Source organism: Conger conger, chromosome 7 (genome assembly GCF_963514075.1).
Source record: "Conger conger chromosome 7, fConCon1.1, whole genome shotgun sequence".
NCBI lineage: Eukaryota > Metazoa > Chordata > Actinopteri > Anguilliformes > Congridae > Conger > Conger conger.
In genome coordinates this window covers 51,267,561-51,284,684 of record NC_083766.1, presented here as the reverse complement: position 1 = coordinate 51,284,684, position 17,124 = coordinate 51,267,561, and the positions used below count along the sequence as shown (strand labels likewise).

Below are 17,124 nucleotides of genomic sequence, written 5' to 3'. Positions count from 1 at the left end.
CTTATGCCTTTGGTTAAATCATTCTCTTCTTATGGATCATTATGGATGGAGTCTGTATATCATATTTGTAATTTGATTCTTGGTTAGCATAGTTAACTTGCACTAATGCTAACGTCTGGGAATGGTCTTTGCCAAGTTTGGCACGATTGCTCATTGTAACTGGTTAAATGCACTTCTGTTTCTCCCATATTGTAAGCTTTTTTTCTGGGCAAAAACATCTGGTAAATGAATGTAAAAAAAAAAAAACAAAAAAAAAAAACGAATCATCACTGATTGTACATTAGTGGCAACAGTTCATCGCCAGGTCAGACAGAAACACGTAATTTCATAAATAATAGGAACCACAACATGCATGTACATGTTGGACCCTTCTGATAAAAACCATGGATCAAAACAGACCTTCCAATGAAAAATACTTTTTGTGCAAAGATATGTAGGTAATGTATACATGTATACATTTATACATGCAGTTTGTATTGTCAGGTTAGTGAGAAAGACCAAGGAGTCTAGGGCAGGGGTGCACAACTCCGGTCCTGGAGTGCTGGTCCGCGAGCTGGTTTTTGTTCCAACCAATTATAATTTTTCTGACCGCTCTATAAATTATGTTGGTTCACTCCTGTACTTGAGCACAGTACAATCTTTAGGATACATTAACAGTAGCTGGTGCATATACAAATGTCTGCTCAAGACATTATTTAGTCAAGTAAATAATTAAGAGGAGAATTTGGCACAAAGTCCTGAAGCGGATCAGCTCTTCCTGTGCACTCCTGGTCTAGGGTGAATGAGGTCACACTCACAGACCTTCCTCTGGACTGGAAGCAAACGCACAGGGGATAAACTAGAGTTGTGCTGTTGCTAAATGAGTAATCCCAGACTCCAGTTATCTGTAAGTGTGAAGGTCTGTTTTTATGGCATTAGCCTTTGATATGAAGGCCTTCAGTGTTGAATGTCTAGAGTGGTCCTTGACCTGCTTTGAGCCAGGGCCTCCAGTGAAGTACAATACAGAATCACAAAATGTTTCATTATGTTATGTTTCAAAATAATTTGCTTCAGCTCCTACTTGGCAACAAACACTGTTTTTAACACTTCAGCCAGTTGGTGTTAAATTTCAGTCAGATTGACTGGATTGGAACCACCTGTTCAGGGATTATATCTAGTGTACGTGTTTTAATTGAACCTTTTGACAAGCATCCAATTTGGCCTTTTCAGAGGTTTGCATGAGAACTTGGTTATCCTTTGCTGTTGTGGTCTGGGGTGACAACATGGGTAAGGAATGCAAGGGATTGTATAGCCAGTTTAACTGCATGGATACTTTCTTACAGCTAAGTATAGAGTATAGTATAAGTACCTAGCTTGAAAATTTAACCAGGACTTTATTATGGGTAACACCCCTGCCCTTTCACCAACTATTATGCCATCTTTAATGACGTCAAAGAATCAAAACCTCCTTGCCACCTCGTTTGAAAGAATAAGTTAAAAGTTACAGTCCCCCAATACTGCACTAGGCCATTGGCTTACATTTTACCAGAGGGAAGGGGCCCACCTAGTGGTTCATTAAAAGAGTTTCCAACAGCAGCATGCAGTCTCCCAGCCAAATTCTGAGCAAGCCAAGCCCAGTGTAACTCGTCTGCAAAGTATAAGCAAACCCAATACTGCATACTGTATTTAAACAAGTGCTTGCAAATTGAAAATCCAAATCAACCTTTGCACCTGGGATAGTGGAAACTACACTCCCCTTCTTTCATTAATTGGAGTACTGCACATTTCTCCAGATACTGAAGTGCTGCAATCATGTACAGGAGCAATTCTGTAAGTAATAATACATTTTCAAAACAAATAAAAACAATTCTCTAAAATGTTTTTTTTCCTTAAGTTTTAAAAAAAGTCAATTTTAATGTATGTTTGTCATTTTCAGTACAGTAAACCATGTATATTTTCAGTGCGAAAGTAAGTTCATTTGAACTGGAGTGCAGACCGGGCCCTATCCCTGCAGCTCCAAGCTGTGACTATCTTACTTCGTAGCCATGGCGGGGATCCCAGGCCAAAGGCCAGCATCAGGGGTAGGGTAGATTTAAGTTGGTCAGGGTCCCACAAAAAAAAACATCCATTTTTGTGACTCAAGAGGCACTGTTTTCATTCCCAGAGGAAAAACAAGGGGTGGATTGTCAAAACAAAATGTTAAATGATGATGAAAAATTAAAAGGGAGGTGAAGAGTTAGAACCTTTCCATGACCCTAACTCCTCCAGCCCTCTCTTACACGGATGACCGAAAGTGGAAAGTACTTGATAATCTGGCATCAAGGCTTAAAACATCAATCTAGAAATGCCAGGTCCCAAAAACCTTGGCCCTGCCTCAGTGGCCCATGGGCCAAAATAAATTAAGCTCTTTGAAAACTTTATTACAGTAAGGCATGCCCAGCCTTGGAGTGAGCAAGCTGACCTCATCATATTCCTACCAAACCACAGAAAATAACCTGCCCACTGCCCGGTGATCCCACCTAACACTAGCTCATAGTTTAGTCTCCTTGACAACACATCACTGCGCACAGCAGGGATGGACATTCCCAATCCTGGAGGGCAGAGTTAGCTATTAAGCTAAACACACCACCCATTGTTCATCTGTACACTAGGCCACAGTAATATGTTTCAAGTGCAGTCACAATAGCAGTCTTCAGCTGTCATTCATAAATTTATGAAAAAATGTACCTAAAATGTCAAAAAAAAATGGCTGGAATAACTTAGAAAGATTTAGAGCGTGAGAGGATTGAATCTAGAAGCAGGTACACCTCTCCGTACCAACCCCTAACGTCCAGCAAGACAGCCAGCTCCCTCATGCCCGTGATGAAGAGGCTCAACTGGGAACCGTCCCGGGCATCGGTAACGGGTCTTGGAGACTCTCTGGTAACCCAGAAGGGAGCGTTGGAGCAGGACTATATCCACCAGCCTGCACAGAATAAGAGCCTGGGTAGGGTTGGCCAAAGGGAGTCCCTTGTGTCCAGTAGCCACTGGTCTGATGAGCGGCCATTTGCATGTGTCCATGACCGTGACCGTGACCGTGTGAGTGACCGTGTCCGCAGCCGTGTGCGTGACCGTGCCCTTGGTTGAACAAGGGTGGCGTGAAGCCGCCCTGAGTGTACGTGGAATGCTGCCAGCCCTCATACTCCAGGGGCGGGCCAGCCTTAGCCTGGGCAGAGGGTACTGAAGATGCAGGGGCGTAGGCCTGGACAGGGTAGGACCCGGGAGGTGGGGCAAACCTGCAAAGGAAGGGCCGTCAGATGGAACCATTGGCTGCAAGCGAACAGCCTGGAATGTAAAAGCTGGCAGGACAATGTTAAACTGCACTCCCTGAAGAAAAGGGTTCCAAAAGGCTGCTCTGTATACCTATAGAGGAACTGTATCTAGTTCAAAGGTTCTTTGTCCATCATGGACATTTCACACTTTTCACACCCACCACAGAAGTTTCCATAAATAGGGTTCCCCTATGCTGGAGACAGGCCAAAAACACTTTTTATCTATGAGTGTGAGTAGGGCATCTGGTGGTAGTGCGCAAGGCTGAACTTGCATGTACTAAAAGAATAACAAGGGATACACCAAAGAGCAGAAATACTGCCACATGACTTCAACCTTATTAACGCGGTATCTGACTATGAAGATGTGACCTGTTGTCTGTCTGTTATACTTACGTTTGTGGCAGGGTTTTCCGTCTCTCTTCACTAGAGGCAGGAACGTACAGTGACCCCACCATCGTCCTCAGCAGCCTGCAGGGCGTTTTCTTATCCAGAACTGATGCCCTGGCTTCTGACATGTCCAAGAGTGAAAACCATCCCATGCCATCTTTCAGCAACCAGGTTAAGGACACAGCTGGAGAGGATTCATAGGGTTTGTGCGGTACAATCCTCATGTCACTATGCAGCTACCGTTTATGCAGAACTGCAAGAGCACCTATGGCTATTGATACATTGAAGGAAAGGAAATGCATTTGTTTGAACGTATTTAGCTTTTGTACTGGTCTTAAAATATCAAGAGCACTAGATCTCTGATTTCCAAAATCAGCAGGCAGCCTGTAGCGTAGTGGTTAAGGTAAATGACTGGGACACGCAAGGTCAGTGGTTCTAATCCTGGTGTAACCACAATAAAATCCGCACAGCCGTTGGGCCCTTGAGCAAGGCCCTTAACCCTCCTTAGTCTAATCAACTGTACGTCGCTCTGGATAAGAGAGTCTGCCAAATGCTTATAATATAATGTTTGGATAAGTCAGGGTGGTTTAGCTTGTACTTTGGAACAACATTTTTTGTGATTTAACAATAAGAATATTAATGTCTGCAGGCAATGTGACGCTCAAATCAGAAGGATACAGATCTCTCCCACGAGGATGCCAATGGCGTTACAGAGAAACACCGTGTCCGGAATGATGACCGTGAAAAGTAGAAGGATCCAGGGCAGAACGGCGGTGGGCACGCTGACGCCAAGCAGCACCGCCTTCCGCATGTGGGAATGCACTGTGGTCATTCCCAGGAGGGAGAGCGATACCGGGATGAAGCCCTGCACGTAGCTGCGCTCTGCCGCCGGGAACAGCAGCAGCTCCAGCAGCGTGTGCATCAGGCCGGTCCATGCGGAGAGCAGCAGTAAGAGGTACGCGAAGCGCACCGTCCCCAAATTCCTCTCCAGGCTGCTGCCGAAGGGCACTAGCACGCAGGCGCCGAGCAGCAGCTGAACCGCGTCTTTGTGGAAGAACGAGTAGGTGAGGAGCTTGTGAACTGTTAGGGGAGCAAGACAGAACAGATGAGGTAACGTTATAGATGACGGACGTATTTGCAACGGATCATGCCGCAAATACTTTGACAATTTAGGTGTATGTTTCGAAGGGCATTAACTCGTCATTATCTCGTAGCCAGTCTGGGGGGTCTCTTTTTTTCAGCCCTAGAGTAGTCTATGTGTTTGTTCTCTTTAAAACAACCCTGCTGAAAAAATAGCTCAAGCTATGTTTTGAAACAGCTGGTAGCTGGTATTTCAAGCTGGTCATAGCTGGATTTTACATCAGGGAATATAAATCAAATGTTGTTGTCATGTTTAAATAAACTTTATTTCTATTTCACTGTCTTTCCAGATCGCATGCAATCCCAAACTATGAATTCCAACTGGACATCACATTATGCAGGGTGGGAGTCACATTACATAGCTAATTACAAAATGGCACCGGTCCCAAACTAAATCAGCGTATCCAATCTGTGCTTTTTCAATCAAGTTGACCAAAGTGGCATTTTTAAGTGCAACAATCATTCATGAATTATAACAATTGAACAAAATAACAGCACCACGTGCAGATTAAACGGCGTCAATAAACCCATGTACATACGTAATACCTTCCTGTACAGTCCTGCTGCAAATTCTGTTAAATCCTTACCATGACCGTTCACGACGACACTGGTTCCCAGGCTAAGAACATCAAGTGATAGATTAAAGCACTTTGACACGATGAATACAATTACAGACACAGATACAGCCAACAGAGCCCCAGAAGTGAGATCGAATTTGGGCACAAGTGTCTTAATCCACTGTAACCTCTGTTTTAAAGATCCATGTGTTGCAAGTTCCATATCGGATCCACTGCTACCTGATTCAACTAGCCAACTAGCCAATGTTAGCAAGCGCTAGCCACTTATAAGATATAAAAAAGTGTAAAGTATATGTTATAATGAGATATTTTGCCTAATTACGACTGTTTCGGTCAAAAAAAACAAAAAACGAAGCCTTAAATAGCAACTGAATTTTTGATCTTAGCGAATTATTCTCGACAACAATAAATTAGGAAGCATACTTAATTTACTGCTGCACTTCCGTGTTTGCAAACTGGACAGTGATGACAAAGGACAGGCAGCTCAGAGACTGCATGCACATTGACATCTACTGGTGAAAATGAGAATCGGTTAGTTGAAAGCAAAAATGCGGCAAGAAATCTCACGGTAATGTATCAGCTAGTTTATCGCCATAATTATGAGACAGTCCGGTCTGTATATATATATTTTTTTTAACGGACATCTTCCTGCTGTTGGCTAATGTTCACACTACAGCTTAATTTTATTTGTAGGCAGAGGCAATACGAGGCGTTTTGCAAGTTACCTTCTGTACTCGGTCATGGAGAAAATACTGTACATGCAAATAACATCCATCCCTGGCTGTCCTAAGATCCAAACACCCAAACATACCATCTGTTTATACAAAAACACTTGGACACAAAGTTAAAAAGCATCTCTGACCATCCATGACCACTTGCTGTTTGCATAAACCCTGCCCTTACAGACAGCACCAACAAGACTCCTGAGACATTCCCTTTCAGGAATATCACATAAACCAAAGCACCATCCTTCTGGTCTGTTTGCACAAATGAATGTGCATTTATCATTACTACCACCTACTCACTGTTCCATCTGCTTTATCTACTTTCCAAATATTCTTTAATATGCTTGAACCACAACATGGAGACACAAAAATAACTACCCTGGATGTCTGCAGCCTGTTATCGCCTAAAAGTGGATCTCAGATAATTAAGATGGAATTTAAGGGAAAATCATAGATTGCGGCGATGACTAGAACAGATAATATGTGTCAATAAAAGACCAGGTTTGGGCAAGTAGGGCTAGTAACACGAAGATAATAATAAAGATGGCTTCAGAAGCAAGCCAAATGTAGCGTAAGTACAGTATGATAATGTGTCCTTGCAAATGTTTTTTAGAACATGTTTCATGAAATTGCCTAACTATTAAAAAAGTATAAACTCGTAATTGTTTGCCTTCAATACACTGCAACCAAACTAATATTCTCCACTTCCTCAGACTTGTCTTGAACTTATGTCACGTGAGGTCAGCAAAAAGTAGAACGGGGAATATTCCATTTTAACAATGGTAAGGGTGAATGGTGAAATCTGTTACAAAAAAAATTCATCTTCCCCTCCCCTTTAGTTTGACACTCAAACGCACGTTTGATTTTTTTAATTGGAATAAACCACACATTTAAATGAAGGCATTTGTGGTTAGGTCTTTTTCATATTTATTATATTGCAACGTCACTCGCGATTTCTGTTCAATGGCAAATTTGGTAGTGTCCCACGGCAGGTCGGAGTTCACAGGATCTGCAGTGTATCGTTTCCTGGCCGTATTTTTAATTGTCTGAAAGGTTTAATTCCCGTTTTATATAACGTTGAAGAATGTCTTCTGGTAAGATCACCAATTGTTTTAGAGTACCATTTAGTAATTGTTTATGTTTAATTGAGATTGAGTACAGAAGTCGTCACCGAAATCCGCAGTATTGCTGTATTCTCTGGCCAAGCAGCCAACAACGCACAAAACGGGAACTCTTGTTTAAAGCCTAGTCTCGACTATCATCCTGACGTTTAGCAATAAAAGCTGAAAAAGGCAATGTTATCACTAACTTGAAAATATCTGAGTGCACCCACTTCAGGTTGTCCGTATTATGACGCATTTTCAATCCGGTTATTTAAGTTGAAAATCCGCCATCTTTGTTGGACGGCGTGGTTTCTATTGCTAGGCCCTTACGTTTCCATGTTTTCATTCATCAACAATGACAAACCGGTTGGTCCTAGTTATCCAAGTCTCTTGCACATGCACGCTGTGTTTATTTGTAATAATGGTAGTTCAAACAACCATGTTGTGTTTGGTGGTACATGGCATGAAACTCCAAAAATGTGGCCATTAATCACACGTGATTCGCACAATGGGGCTAATTGACAGCCAGCGTCTAGCAATATTACTAGCTAGCTAGCTAACCTTACTTATTGTACTATTGCCTTCCCGATTTTCGTGTTTTTGACAGCTACGTACTAGCTATGTGCATGTCAACGTGCTAGTTTGTATGAATCTAAGTTAGCTAGCCTGCACAATATAATAGTCTGACTGAATATAGCTGTCGCCAACTATGCTGAAAAACGTTTTCTAACCGTATTTATTATTAATGGCAGATTCTGGTTATGGCCAACATGGCGCACAGCAACAAAGGTACGTTTAACTTCTTTTGATTTTGTAATTTAATAATTAGCAAGTATTTAACGTTATGATTTCAATGTTTTGCGCTGCCGTTGACGTATGGAGCTAGTTGCTACGCTTGATATGTGTTGTTGTAATTAGCTGTTGTAGACCCACCTAGCTAAATTAAATCGATTGTTGCTTACTGCCTGCGACTAATTCTTACAGGAAATTCCTTAATTCAGACTGTTTCTCTCAGAGTTCTGAATAGATTGTGCAGTATCTGAGCAGTCAAATTCAGTCTAGAGGCGCAGTGAAATTATTTGTAATGCCATTTATTATTTTGATTTGAAAGTCGTGAATTTGGTCTTGCACACGCCCATATGCCAAAGCCGTTCACATTTCTTTGGTTCTTGTCCAGTTACCCGTCGTACGGCGCCCCTCCTGCCCAGGGCTACCAGCAGAGTGCTCCGGTAAGCCATTCGCTGATGTGATCCTGTTTCTTCTCACTGGTGTAATGTGTCCAGTAATCGTATGGTGTATGTGCGTTTGACTATATGGCTGCCGTTGGAAGACGGTGGGTCAAACGGTTCTGTATAGGATGGGTGTAAAGAAAGGCAGAACATCTGTAGCCTGTGTCATCAATTGTGCCATTGTAATACAGAGTTTTATTTGTACTCGCAAGCCTTTGCAAAACCTCACAGTGCACTGAGTCCACATCATCACCAGTGGACGTTTAATTTGATGGCTCTAATCAAAACGTGTGAAACTGTATTTCAGGGCTACGGTCAGGGGAGTGACGGGTCCTCGTACGGGGGGCAGAGTTATGGTTCTGGGTACGGACAGCAAGGTACGTGTGGGGATCCTGCCTGCTTTTTCCGTTCCCCTTGGCTTTGCGACTTGGCTTAATCCTTTGCCATTTGCCCTGCAGCTGAAAGTTACGGGCAGACTGCACAGAGCTACTCCTCTGGGGGATACGGCCAGCAGCAGCCGCCGCAGAGCTACGACAGCTTCAGCCAGCAAAGCACAGAGCCTTCAGGAGGGTGAGAGCCTGTCGCATTACAACCGCCTGTGCATCCTTTGGACCGCATATACATGCCCTACACATTACATTACAATCACCTGCACATCATTTGGACCACATGTACATGCCCTCCACATTACAATCGGCTGTGCATCGTTTGGACCACAGAAATCCCCTGCCTGTTGCATTAATCTCCTGTACATCGTTTGGACCACAGAAATCCCCTGCCTGTTACATTAATCGGCTGTACATCGTTTGGACCACAGAAATCCCCTGCCTGTTACATTAATCGGCTGTACATCGTTTGGACCACAGAAATCCCCTGCATGTTACATTAATCGCCTGTACATCGTTTGGACGACACATGCAGTGGGCAAATATCGGTCAGCGAGTAAATTCGTTTTTAATATGATTGAAAGTTACAGTGGAAAGCCGTCTTATGGTCAGCAGTCCAGCTACGGAGACCAGGGATCCTATGGACAGTCTCAAGGGGGTTACGGAAGGAGGAATGATGGTAAAGAACAGATTCTTCTTCTTTTTGTTTTCTTGTAATCTTTTCGCCTTTTCCTGTGTTGGCTGACAGCCATAGTCTTTTGAGCCCAAATGACCCAACCAAATGATCAATCTCAACAGAATTAGCACTTTGGATTTATTGAAGCTTACCTTAGCTGTATGGTCTCTGTTTCAGTCAATATGTTTAAATGTAATGATTTGTGATGCAAAAATGTAGAAATAGCGAATTCTGCTTTCACAATGATGGGCAAAGAAGTAACAGGCCCCTCTAGCCTGCAAAAAAAAAAAAGCTGCTTTGTAAGAGCATAGTAATTGCGTTAGCCTGTGTGCTTAGCTCCTTATGTGGACAAAAATGGTCGTAAGCCAACTTTACCAATGGAGAGAATCTATTTTGCCCTACAATTTTAACTGCCAACTCAGGGCCTGCTTCACTAAAACCCTGTTGGCACACGCATAAGCAATAACATTACCAGTGATTGGTCGTCATATTTGTGTTGCCCCAATCAGGTGGCGTTATTATTACAAATGAGGTTCTGAGCTGAGATCCTTCCTCAGGTGACACTGGTCAGGGGGTGAGGAGGTTTGGGGGAGACGACGGGGGCAGATCTGAAGGTTTCGGCGGAGGATATGGATACAGGGGCAGGGGACGTGGCGGTTTCGACCGGGACGGAAGAGGCGGAGGCATGGGGTAAGTCTCAAAGCGCCACTGCCTCACAGCTACCCTGTCCTCACCAGTGTCTTTCCAAAAAATTACCCAGAATGCTTCACACACAGCAGAAGTGATTGTATATATGTGCAGTTATACACAAATTGGTAAGCATTCAAAAACTGACCTGCTGTCCATTTTACATGAATAGCCATGGACAGTGTTGGGTTCCAAATACTGCATGCAGGAGAAGTATACCCTATTGTCAGAATTGATCTGCAGCATGAATATACACACCCCTTATATACATTTGTACCACAGTATCAAAGACCTTCCAGAACCCAGTCACACACTCCTGCTGAGGCCTGCATGTCCTTCCATTGCTGTACTTGACAAAGGTTCTCTTCTCGAGCTTTTCGTGGAGAGTTTGTTAGCGGTTGGTGGTGCTGGCTAGCATAATGCCGAAATGGCAGGAGTTCGGTATACAGCTTGTCATGTTTTCCGGTGAAGATGGCTGTCAACTGCAACCTTCTGATATCATCAAACTTATCAGTCCGATGTTGCCTTCACCAAGGTTACGCTGACTGAAAGTTCAGTGTGGGCTGTTTTGACTATAAACATGCATTTTGGTCAACCCATCCTTCTGTCAAGCAAGTTATACAAGCAATATTAGTTTTGCAGAAATTGCATTATTTCTGTTATGTTCAATATTTATTACATTTTATAGTTTTATTTGAAAATAGAATTGATTCATTAATTTAATCTTCCATTAAAGCAACATTTTTTTGATTGAACAATACTCATATTGGCTCAAATGTTTTTGCATAGGCACAATTAATCACTGCTTAATCACAACAAGTTATCCATTATATTAAACTAGTATATTAAAACAACTAGTATATTTAACAAATCAACAAATAGATTGGATTCAAACAGAGTTTCAGTCTGCTAACGCACTTGCTAGAAAAAGGCCCCAATAATTAAATCCAAAGGCTGTAATGACAGTACCTGTGGTATATAAGTGGTATATATATGGTTCTCTCTGCTCTGTGGGAATATAGGCTAGTACTGGCATGGGGAAAGGGTATTCCTGTACGACCGTCTGGTTTACCTGATACTAAGCAAGTCTTTTAATAGTATACACAAATGTCCTCAGGAGGAACTACCGTACGTTTGTGTGTGACATGGAGTGCTCAAAAATCTTGGTACAGGTGGAGAACGTGGTGCTCCTGAAATATCAACCCTGTATACACACGTCTTTGTGTTTAGATTTTGAACGCCTTGATTTTCCTAATGGTAATTATCGCTACGATTCATTGTCCAGTGTTCCAAGTACACCGTTGCATTTACACACATGCTTCACGTATGATCTCTGGTTTCAGCCTGAACAAAATAACCTGCAAAATTGTCCTTGGTGGTGTTTAATGGTGAAAAAAAACCAGCGTTGGTATTAACTGTGTTCGTGTACAGGGTATGTCACGAAGACGATGGTTTATCAGGGACGTGTCGCAAAGGCACTCGGTGTTCATGTATTCGATGGGTAAGGCTCATCAGTGCAAGTCTTCATCAAGCAAGGTCTGTGAAATTCGCCCTGGGAATCTGCTTGTCGGCTTCATGGGAATTTGAGCTTGTGTTACCATGACCACTGCTGACTCAGGGTATCAGATGTGTGTGCCGAGTGCTTCTGGCAGCTTCTGAGCGTCAGTCAAGGTCTGGTGGCACACACGACTGCAGGGTAACGCAAAACAAATGCAGCATTTCACTGTACGAACGTTTTAAGTTTAAAATCCTCGTTAGCTGACACCGAAGAAACGGCTAGCTTTCCTGGGGTCCGACACGGAACATACGCAAGCTAAAAAAAACTGAACTATGGACTCAAGTTCTTGGAAGTGTTAGCATTAGTATTGGTTGAATTCTGGGGTTTTATGAGGAAATTGACACCTGTAGTGTGATGTTTATACACGCCTCCCTTTCTTCGTTCGGTTAGGTGAATGAGGGCAGTGTGGGAACATGGCATTATGATACAGCATTATCAGGGTGGAATAATGTGGTTGCACAGAGATGATCTGGTTGGAAAAGTCGTGATAGCTATTTTTAAAGCCTCAGTTATGCTCTCCGTCCTACAGTACAATTCTCAATTTCTCTAATAAGCATTGACTTTCTAATACGCATTTACTTTAAAAAAAATAAAAATAACTTCGAAAAATGACCCCCATATATAAATGCTGGTAGTGGCTCACTCGTTTTAATTTACACTGTTTATAAATTTTACTTCTAAAGAACCATAAAAGAAAAGTCATGTGGCTATGACCCAAGCAATTCCCTATTGATTCACTCAACTAATCAGCTTTGACTACTCTTAAGGGTGCAGTTGGCTAATAAGCAACTCTAAGATTATCCCGTTTTGTGCCCAGGGCTAAACGCAGTGCCATCTGTTTAGTTTCTTTAAAGAGCCTTTGCATTTCCCTGTTAACACTTGGACTTGCTTCCATCATCGCTAGGCATTCAAACAGTTTACTGGAAGTATCATCTTCCGGATTTAGGTAGCTTGCATATTCCAAATTTGTTACTGTTTAGAACATCCTAATTTTTGTTTATCTATTTACAGGGAATTCTGTCTTTTACTTGTGTTAACTTGGTTTGCATTTTATACTACAGGTATCAGTGAGTGAAATTAAAGTGGGACCTCTACTGTTGAAGCACATGTTCAAACATAATGAAGAATCAAATTTGCCTGTGTCTCGGGCTGCCAAAATTGCTATAACTTTTTTATAAGCTCTAGTTTGCTAATAATATTTTTGGGCGAAAGCTCAAATATGCCAATTTGAGTAAAAAAAAAAAAAAAAAATCGAACAAAAGATCTGGTAAAAAAAAAAAAAAAAAAAAATGAAAAGCAGCCTTTGGTTCTAACTACACCCAGTAGCTGCAAGATTCACTGACGCAGTTGCAACGACACAGTCCATGACCAGTGAAGACGTGAGCCGCCTGATCTCACAATGCGCAAAAATTCGTACTGTCCCAAGGACAAAGGGACGCCTCGTCTAAATAGCGGCCGCTTACTGGTCAGGGCAGAGATAGAGCGTTGGCTCGCTTTGTGACAGAGGAAGGCCATCATTTCTTCAATGTTTCCTCTGCAGTGGTGGTGACCGTGGTGGCTACAAAAATTTCGGTGGTAAGTGACAAGCATCAGACCTGTTTCAGTGGTAAGACTGGTAGCAAAAGACAAAAAAAAGAAAAGAGAAAAAAGGGCATCGCTTAAAGCCACTACCTTCTTGTGTCCCAACTCCACCTGTTTGCTGTAGGGATTTCCTACCTGTAAATCCCCTAGGAGCTTTTCTTTTAAAGTTGTTATTAGTGGGAGTTTGGTTTTCCTAATGGCATTGTTGCATGAATGATGAACAAAAGAGGACAACGATGAATTGTACTCCCGAAAGTGGATGAAGCTATGCCCTGTGGCGAAGAAAAGAACCTGAAGGATACATGGTGGTTTTTTAAAAAACTAGACCTTCCCCAGATTGTGCTGGCTTTGCCGCAGTGGTATGAAAACACTGGTGCACTAGTGTCTAAATTTCCTTTTTAATGATTTAACAACAAAAAAAAGGTAGTAAGATTTGTAGTCAGATGTTGGAAACCCTTTTTGTTGCCTTGTACATTATTTTGTCTTCCTGTTGTGGTGTTGCTGCTTATCACTCTCTTCCTGTTTACTGTCTTTCAGGCCCGAGAGATGATGGACCGAGACATGATTCAGGTAAAGCACATATTTTGGAAAGCGAACCGTCTGTCTGATTCTTATCTGAGGGTTAGGTATGACCTTTGTCGAAGCTCTCGCTTGCCGTTTGGACCTCTTTCTGCGTCACCGTCGCTATCACGCGACTGTCGGCGGATCGCCAGGAGCCGGTTTTAGAGCGGGCGTGGCTCTCTGTGTCCGCAGGAGGAGACCAGGACAACTCCGACAACAACACCATCTTTGTCCAGGGACTCGGGGAAGACGTCTCCACCCCCGAGGTTGCGGAGTACTTCAAACAGATCGGGATCATCAAGGCGAGCACCGTTGGGTGTAGAATGTGACGCGGGGGTGGGGTGGGGGAAGTGGCTGACTCTTCACCTCTTGTACAATGTTGTCATTCATGCAATCCCCCCCCCTCCAAACAGTTGAACAAGAAGACCGGGCTTCCCATGATTAACCTGTACACTGACAAAGCCACCGGCAGACTGAAAGGAGAAGCCACCGTGTCGTTTGACGACCCTCCCTCTGCGAAGGCCGCCATCGATTGGTTCGACGGTAAGGGCCTCCATCCCCAGCCCAGCGGCTTTGACCCTCCCTGGCCCGGTTCGCTCGGAGCCTTTAACTCTCTGGACGCGTGTGTTCGCAGGCAAGGAGTTCAACGGCCAGCCCATCAAGGTGTCCTTCGCCACCCGGAGGGCGGAGTTCATGCAGAGGGGCGGCAGAGGCCGCGGAGGTGCGTTTTCGGGTTCGGGTTCGGTGGTTGGCCGTTTGGGCGTTCACACGCGCCTGACTCAGTTAAGCATGGACCCACACTGGCCATCTCAAATATGTTCCTCTGATCTTATGTCCATGGCTTTGTCAGTTTCCCGATTCACTATGTTATACCTTTTAAAGAAAGAAAATGGGGCTCCGAGCTAAATATTGGTTTGAGTTTCTTAATGTTAAAGCACTTAAATGTCTGTTTTAATTGCCGTCTCCCCTGATGAGCGGTTGAGCTGATTCTGCTCCGGTTCTGTTCCCCAGGGTTCAGGGGCCGTGGCGGTTTTGGAGGCGGTCCTTCATTTGACATGAAGGGAGGCGATTGGCCCTGTCCCAACAGGTGAGTGATGACACGCCTTATTATCCTGCGCAATGTGCGCCGTTATTGGGCCATATCTAAAGTGTCACGGTACAGTACATTCTTTTGGATGATTCTTCAAGGAAATGAATCAATATTTATCCATATGAAATTCTCATTTTGGGTGGTGGTTAATGTCGATTACAGTGGTCGGATGTTAAAGTGTTGAAGTGCCAAGAACTCTCTCGCATCCTGTTTTGTAATCATCTCTGCACGCAATAGCCTTGACGAAGATGCTTTTCATTTCAGCTCTTGTGGCAACATGAACTTCGCCAGGAGGACGGAGTGTAACAAGTGCGGCACGCCCAAACCCGGGGACGCGGGCGGAGGTACGCATCCGCCCGGATTTGCGCGCGTGGGCCTCGCTCCAGGTTTGGATCTGAACTGACGTCGCTCGACGCGTTCTTTCCGCAGATCGCGGGGGGCGAGGCGGGTACGGAGGGGACCGAGGCGGGTTCCGGGGCCGGGGCGGGTTCCGGGGCGGAGATCGCGGCAGTTACGGAGGGGATCGCGGCGGTGGATACGGAGGAGACCGCGGGGGCTACGGCGGTGACCGTGGCGGTTATGGCGGCTACAAGATGGGTGGAAGGTAGGAAATGGTTTCTGCGTCTGTGAAGACCTTGTTACAAACCACCTGTCTATAGAAGTACATGAGTGTTTGCCATCCTCAGCCAAATGGTCTGACCACAAGGGGGCGTGCTATGCTGTTGTGAAAGGCTAGTAGTCACATCTCATGAATGTATTTCACTGTGAATATGAATCTTTTTTTTTTTTTTTGGGTGGTAGCATGTAAAAGAGTCACATTTTCAGTGTGAAAGGGACACCAAGGGCCAGTTTACAAATGAGGTGTAGCTCTCCTTCAGATGATATTTTGCCCTGTTTAACAGGTGCTTGTAGTTAGAAACTCATTGTTTGGTGGGGGTTATTTCAGACCAACACCAGAGAAATGGTTGAATATACCAGTTATGTACATCATAACCATGGTCGTGTAGAAGCCAATTAATAAATTGCATATGTCCAAAGAGACACAATTCCTAGTTTTTATTTTCTCTCCTAAATGGCTAACGCACCTTTTAAATCAGTGGCCTCCAACCCTAGTCCTGGAGAGCTACAGGGTTTGCTGGTTTTCGTTGTTACTCTGCACTTAATTAATCAATTGGAGCAGTTGATTATACACTTAACTCTGCTCACCTGGTTGCCAACAGGGTGCTGATTTTAAACCAGCAGGCCCAGAAGCTCTCCAGGACCAGGACTGGTGACCATTGTTTTAAGCCAAACCAATCGGTTACTAACTCGCTGCATATTTTGTTTCCGTACAGAGGTGAACACAGAGAAGACAGGCGAGACAGGCCATACTGAGGATTCCTACGGGACCCATTCCAATCCTGGGGTTTAGGGGGCAAAGGGGGTTAGATCTGAGTTCCCTTTCACGTACCTTTCATTGTCCGAGCATCCCGCGAACAGCTCCTGTCTGGTGTGCAGCTACTGTGGAGGAACTCGCCGCTTTGGTGGTCAGTCTGTAGGGGGCAGCAGCGAAAGTCTTCATGATTTTCATTTCATTTTTTATTTTTTTGTTTGTTTTTGTTTTTTTTTCCCCATTTGTCTTGTTCTAACAGGTTAAGACATGGAGTGTTATTGTAGACTTGTAAAATGCTGCATTGCCAAAATTGCATTTTGTAAAATGAATAAAGTGTGTTCTACTTCATTGTTTTAAACTGATAAGTATTCTGATCTTTTTTTTTTTTTTTTTACTGGACGTTTAGCTTTCCAGAAGCTTCTGTTGAAAGGAGATCATGTGAAGTTATACTGTAGATGAGTCATGGTTGATCTGTAATGATTGCATTCTAATGCAACTTCTTATTTTGTAATGTCTGTTCTACATTTGTAAACTGTCTTTATTGATCACATAACCCAAAGCTTCAACCATCATCTAGTGGTTTAAAAATAAAGAATTTTATAATTTGGCAGCCATACTTTGTTTTGTTGCTTCTATTAGATCCCTAATAACGCAAATTTAAAGGGTTACAGAAAAGTGCCTTCCTACAAAATACTCGATTACGTATGCATTACAAGATCCATCTCCTGTAGAAGTGTCACACAGACATTCATAAGCAAACC

The 17,124-nt window shown here is 43.5% G+C and overlaps 2 protein-coding genes across 4 annotated transcripts; one reads left to right on the top strand and one right to left on the bottom strand.

Annotated features, from left to right (window-relative positions):
• Positions 1-762: 762 nt before the first annotated feature.
• rhbdd2 (rhomboid domain containing 2) lies at positions 763-6,152 on the bottom strand. Of its 2 annotated transcripts, XM_061249020.1 has the most exons (5): positions 6,121-6,152; positions 5,405-5,436; positions 4,356-4,757; positions 3,684-3,834; positions 763-3,254 (listed from the first exon to the last, which is right to left on the bottom strand). In XM_061249020.1, the coding sequence occupies exons 1-5, from the start codon at positions 6,135-6,137 to the stop codon at positions 2,852-2,854; spliced, it is 1,005 nt and encodes a 334-aa protein (XP_061105004.1). In that variant the 5' UTR covers positions 6,138-6,152; the 3' UTR covers positions 763-2,851. The 2 variants fall into 2 exon arrangements, with proteins under 2 accessions (XP_061105004.1, XP_061105003.1); XM_061249019.1 differs by lacking the exon at positions 6,121-6,152 and having other exon boundaries at positions 764-3,254; positions 5,405-6,047.
• A 943-nt stretch (positions 6,153-7,095) lies between these two features.
• LOC133132945 (TATA-binding protein-associated factor 2N-like) lies at positions 7,096-16,977 on the top strand. 2 transcript variants are annotated; one of them, XM_061248790.1, is made up of 16 exons: positions 7,096-7,214; positions 7,976-8,012; positions 8,401-8,452; positions 8,760-8,829; positions 8,911-9,022; positions 9,429-9,517; positions 10,072-10,204; positions 13,300-13,334; positions 13,878-13,910; positions 14,094-14,203; positions 14,315-14,444; positions 14,536-14,622; positions 14,913-14,988; positions 15,256-15,335; positions 15,421-15,595; positions 16,326-16,977. In XM_061248790.1, exons 1-16 carry the CDS (start codon positions 7,205-7,207, stop codon positions 16,363-16,365), a joined length of 1,269 nt encoding a protein of 422 aa, XP_061104774.1. In that variant the 5' UTR covers positions 7,096-7,204; the 3' UTR covers positions 16,366-16,977. The 2 variants fall into 2 exon arrangements, with proteins under 2 accessions (XP_061104774.1, XP_061104773.1); XM_061248789.1 differs by having other exon boundaries at positions 9,423-9,517.
• Positions 16,978-17,124: the final 147 nt, after the last annotated feature.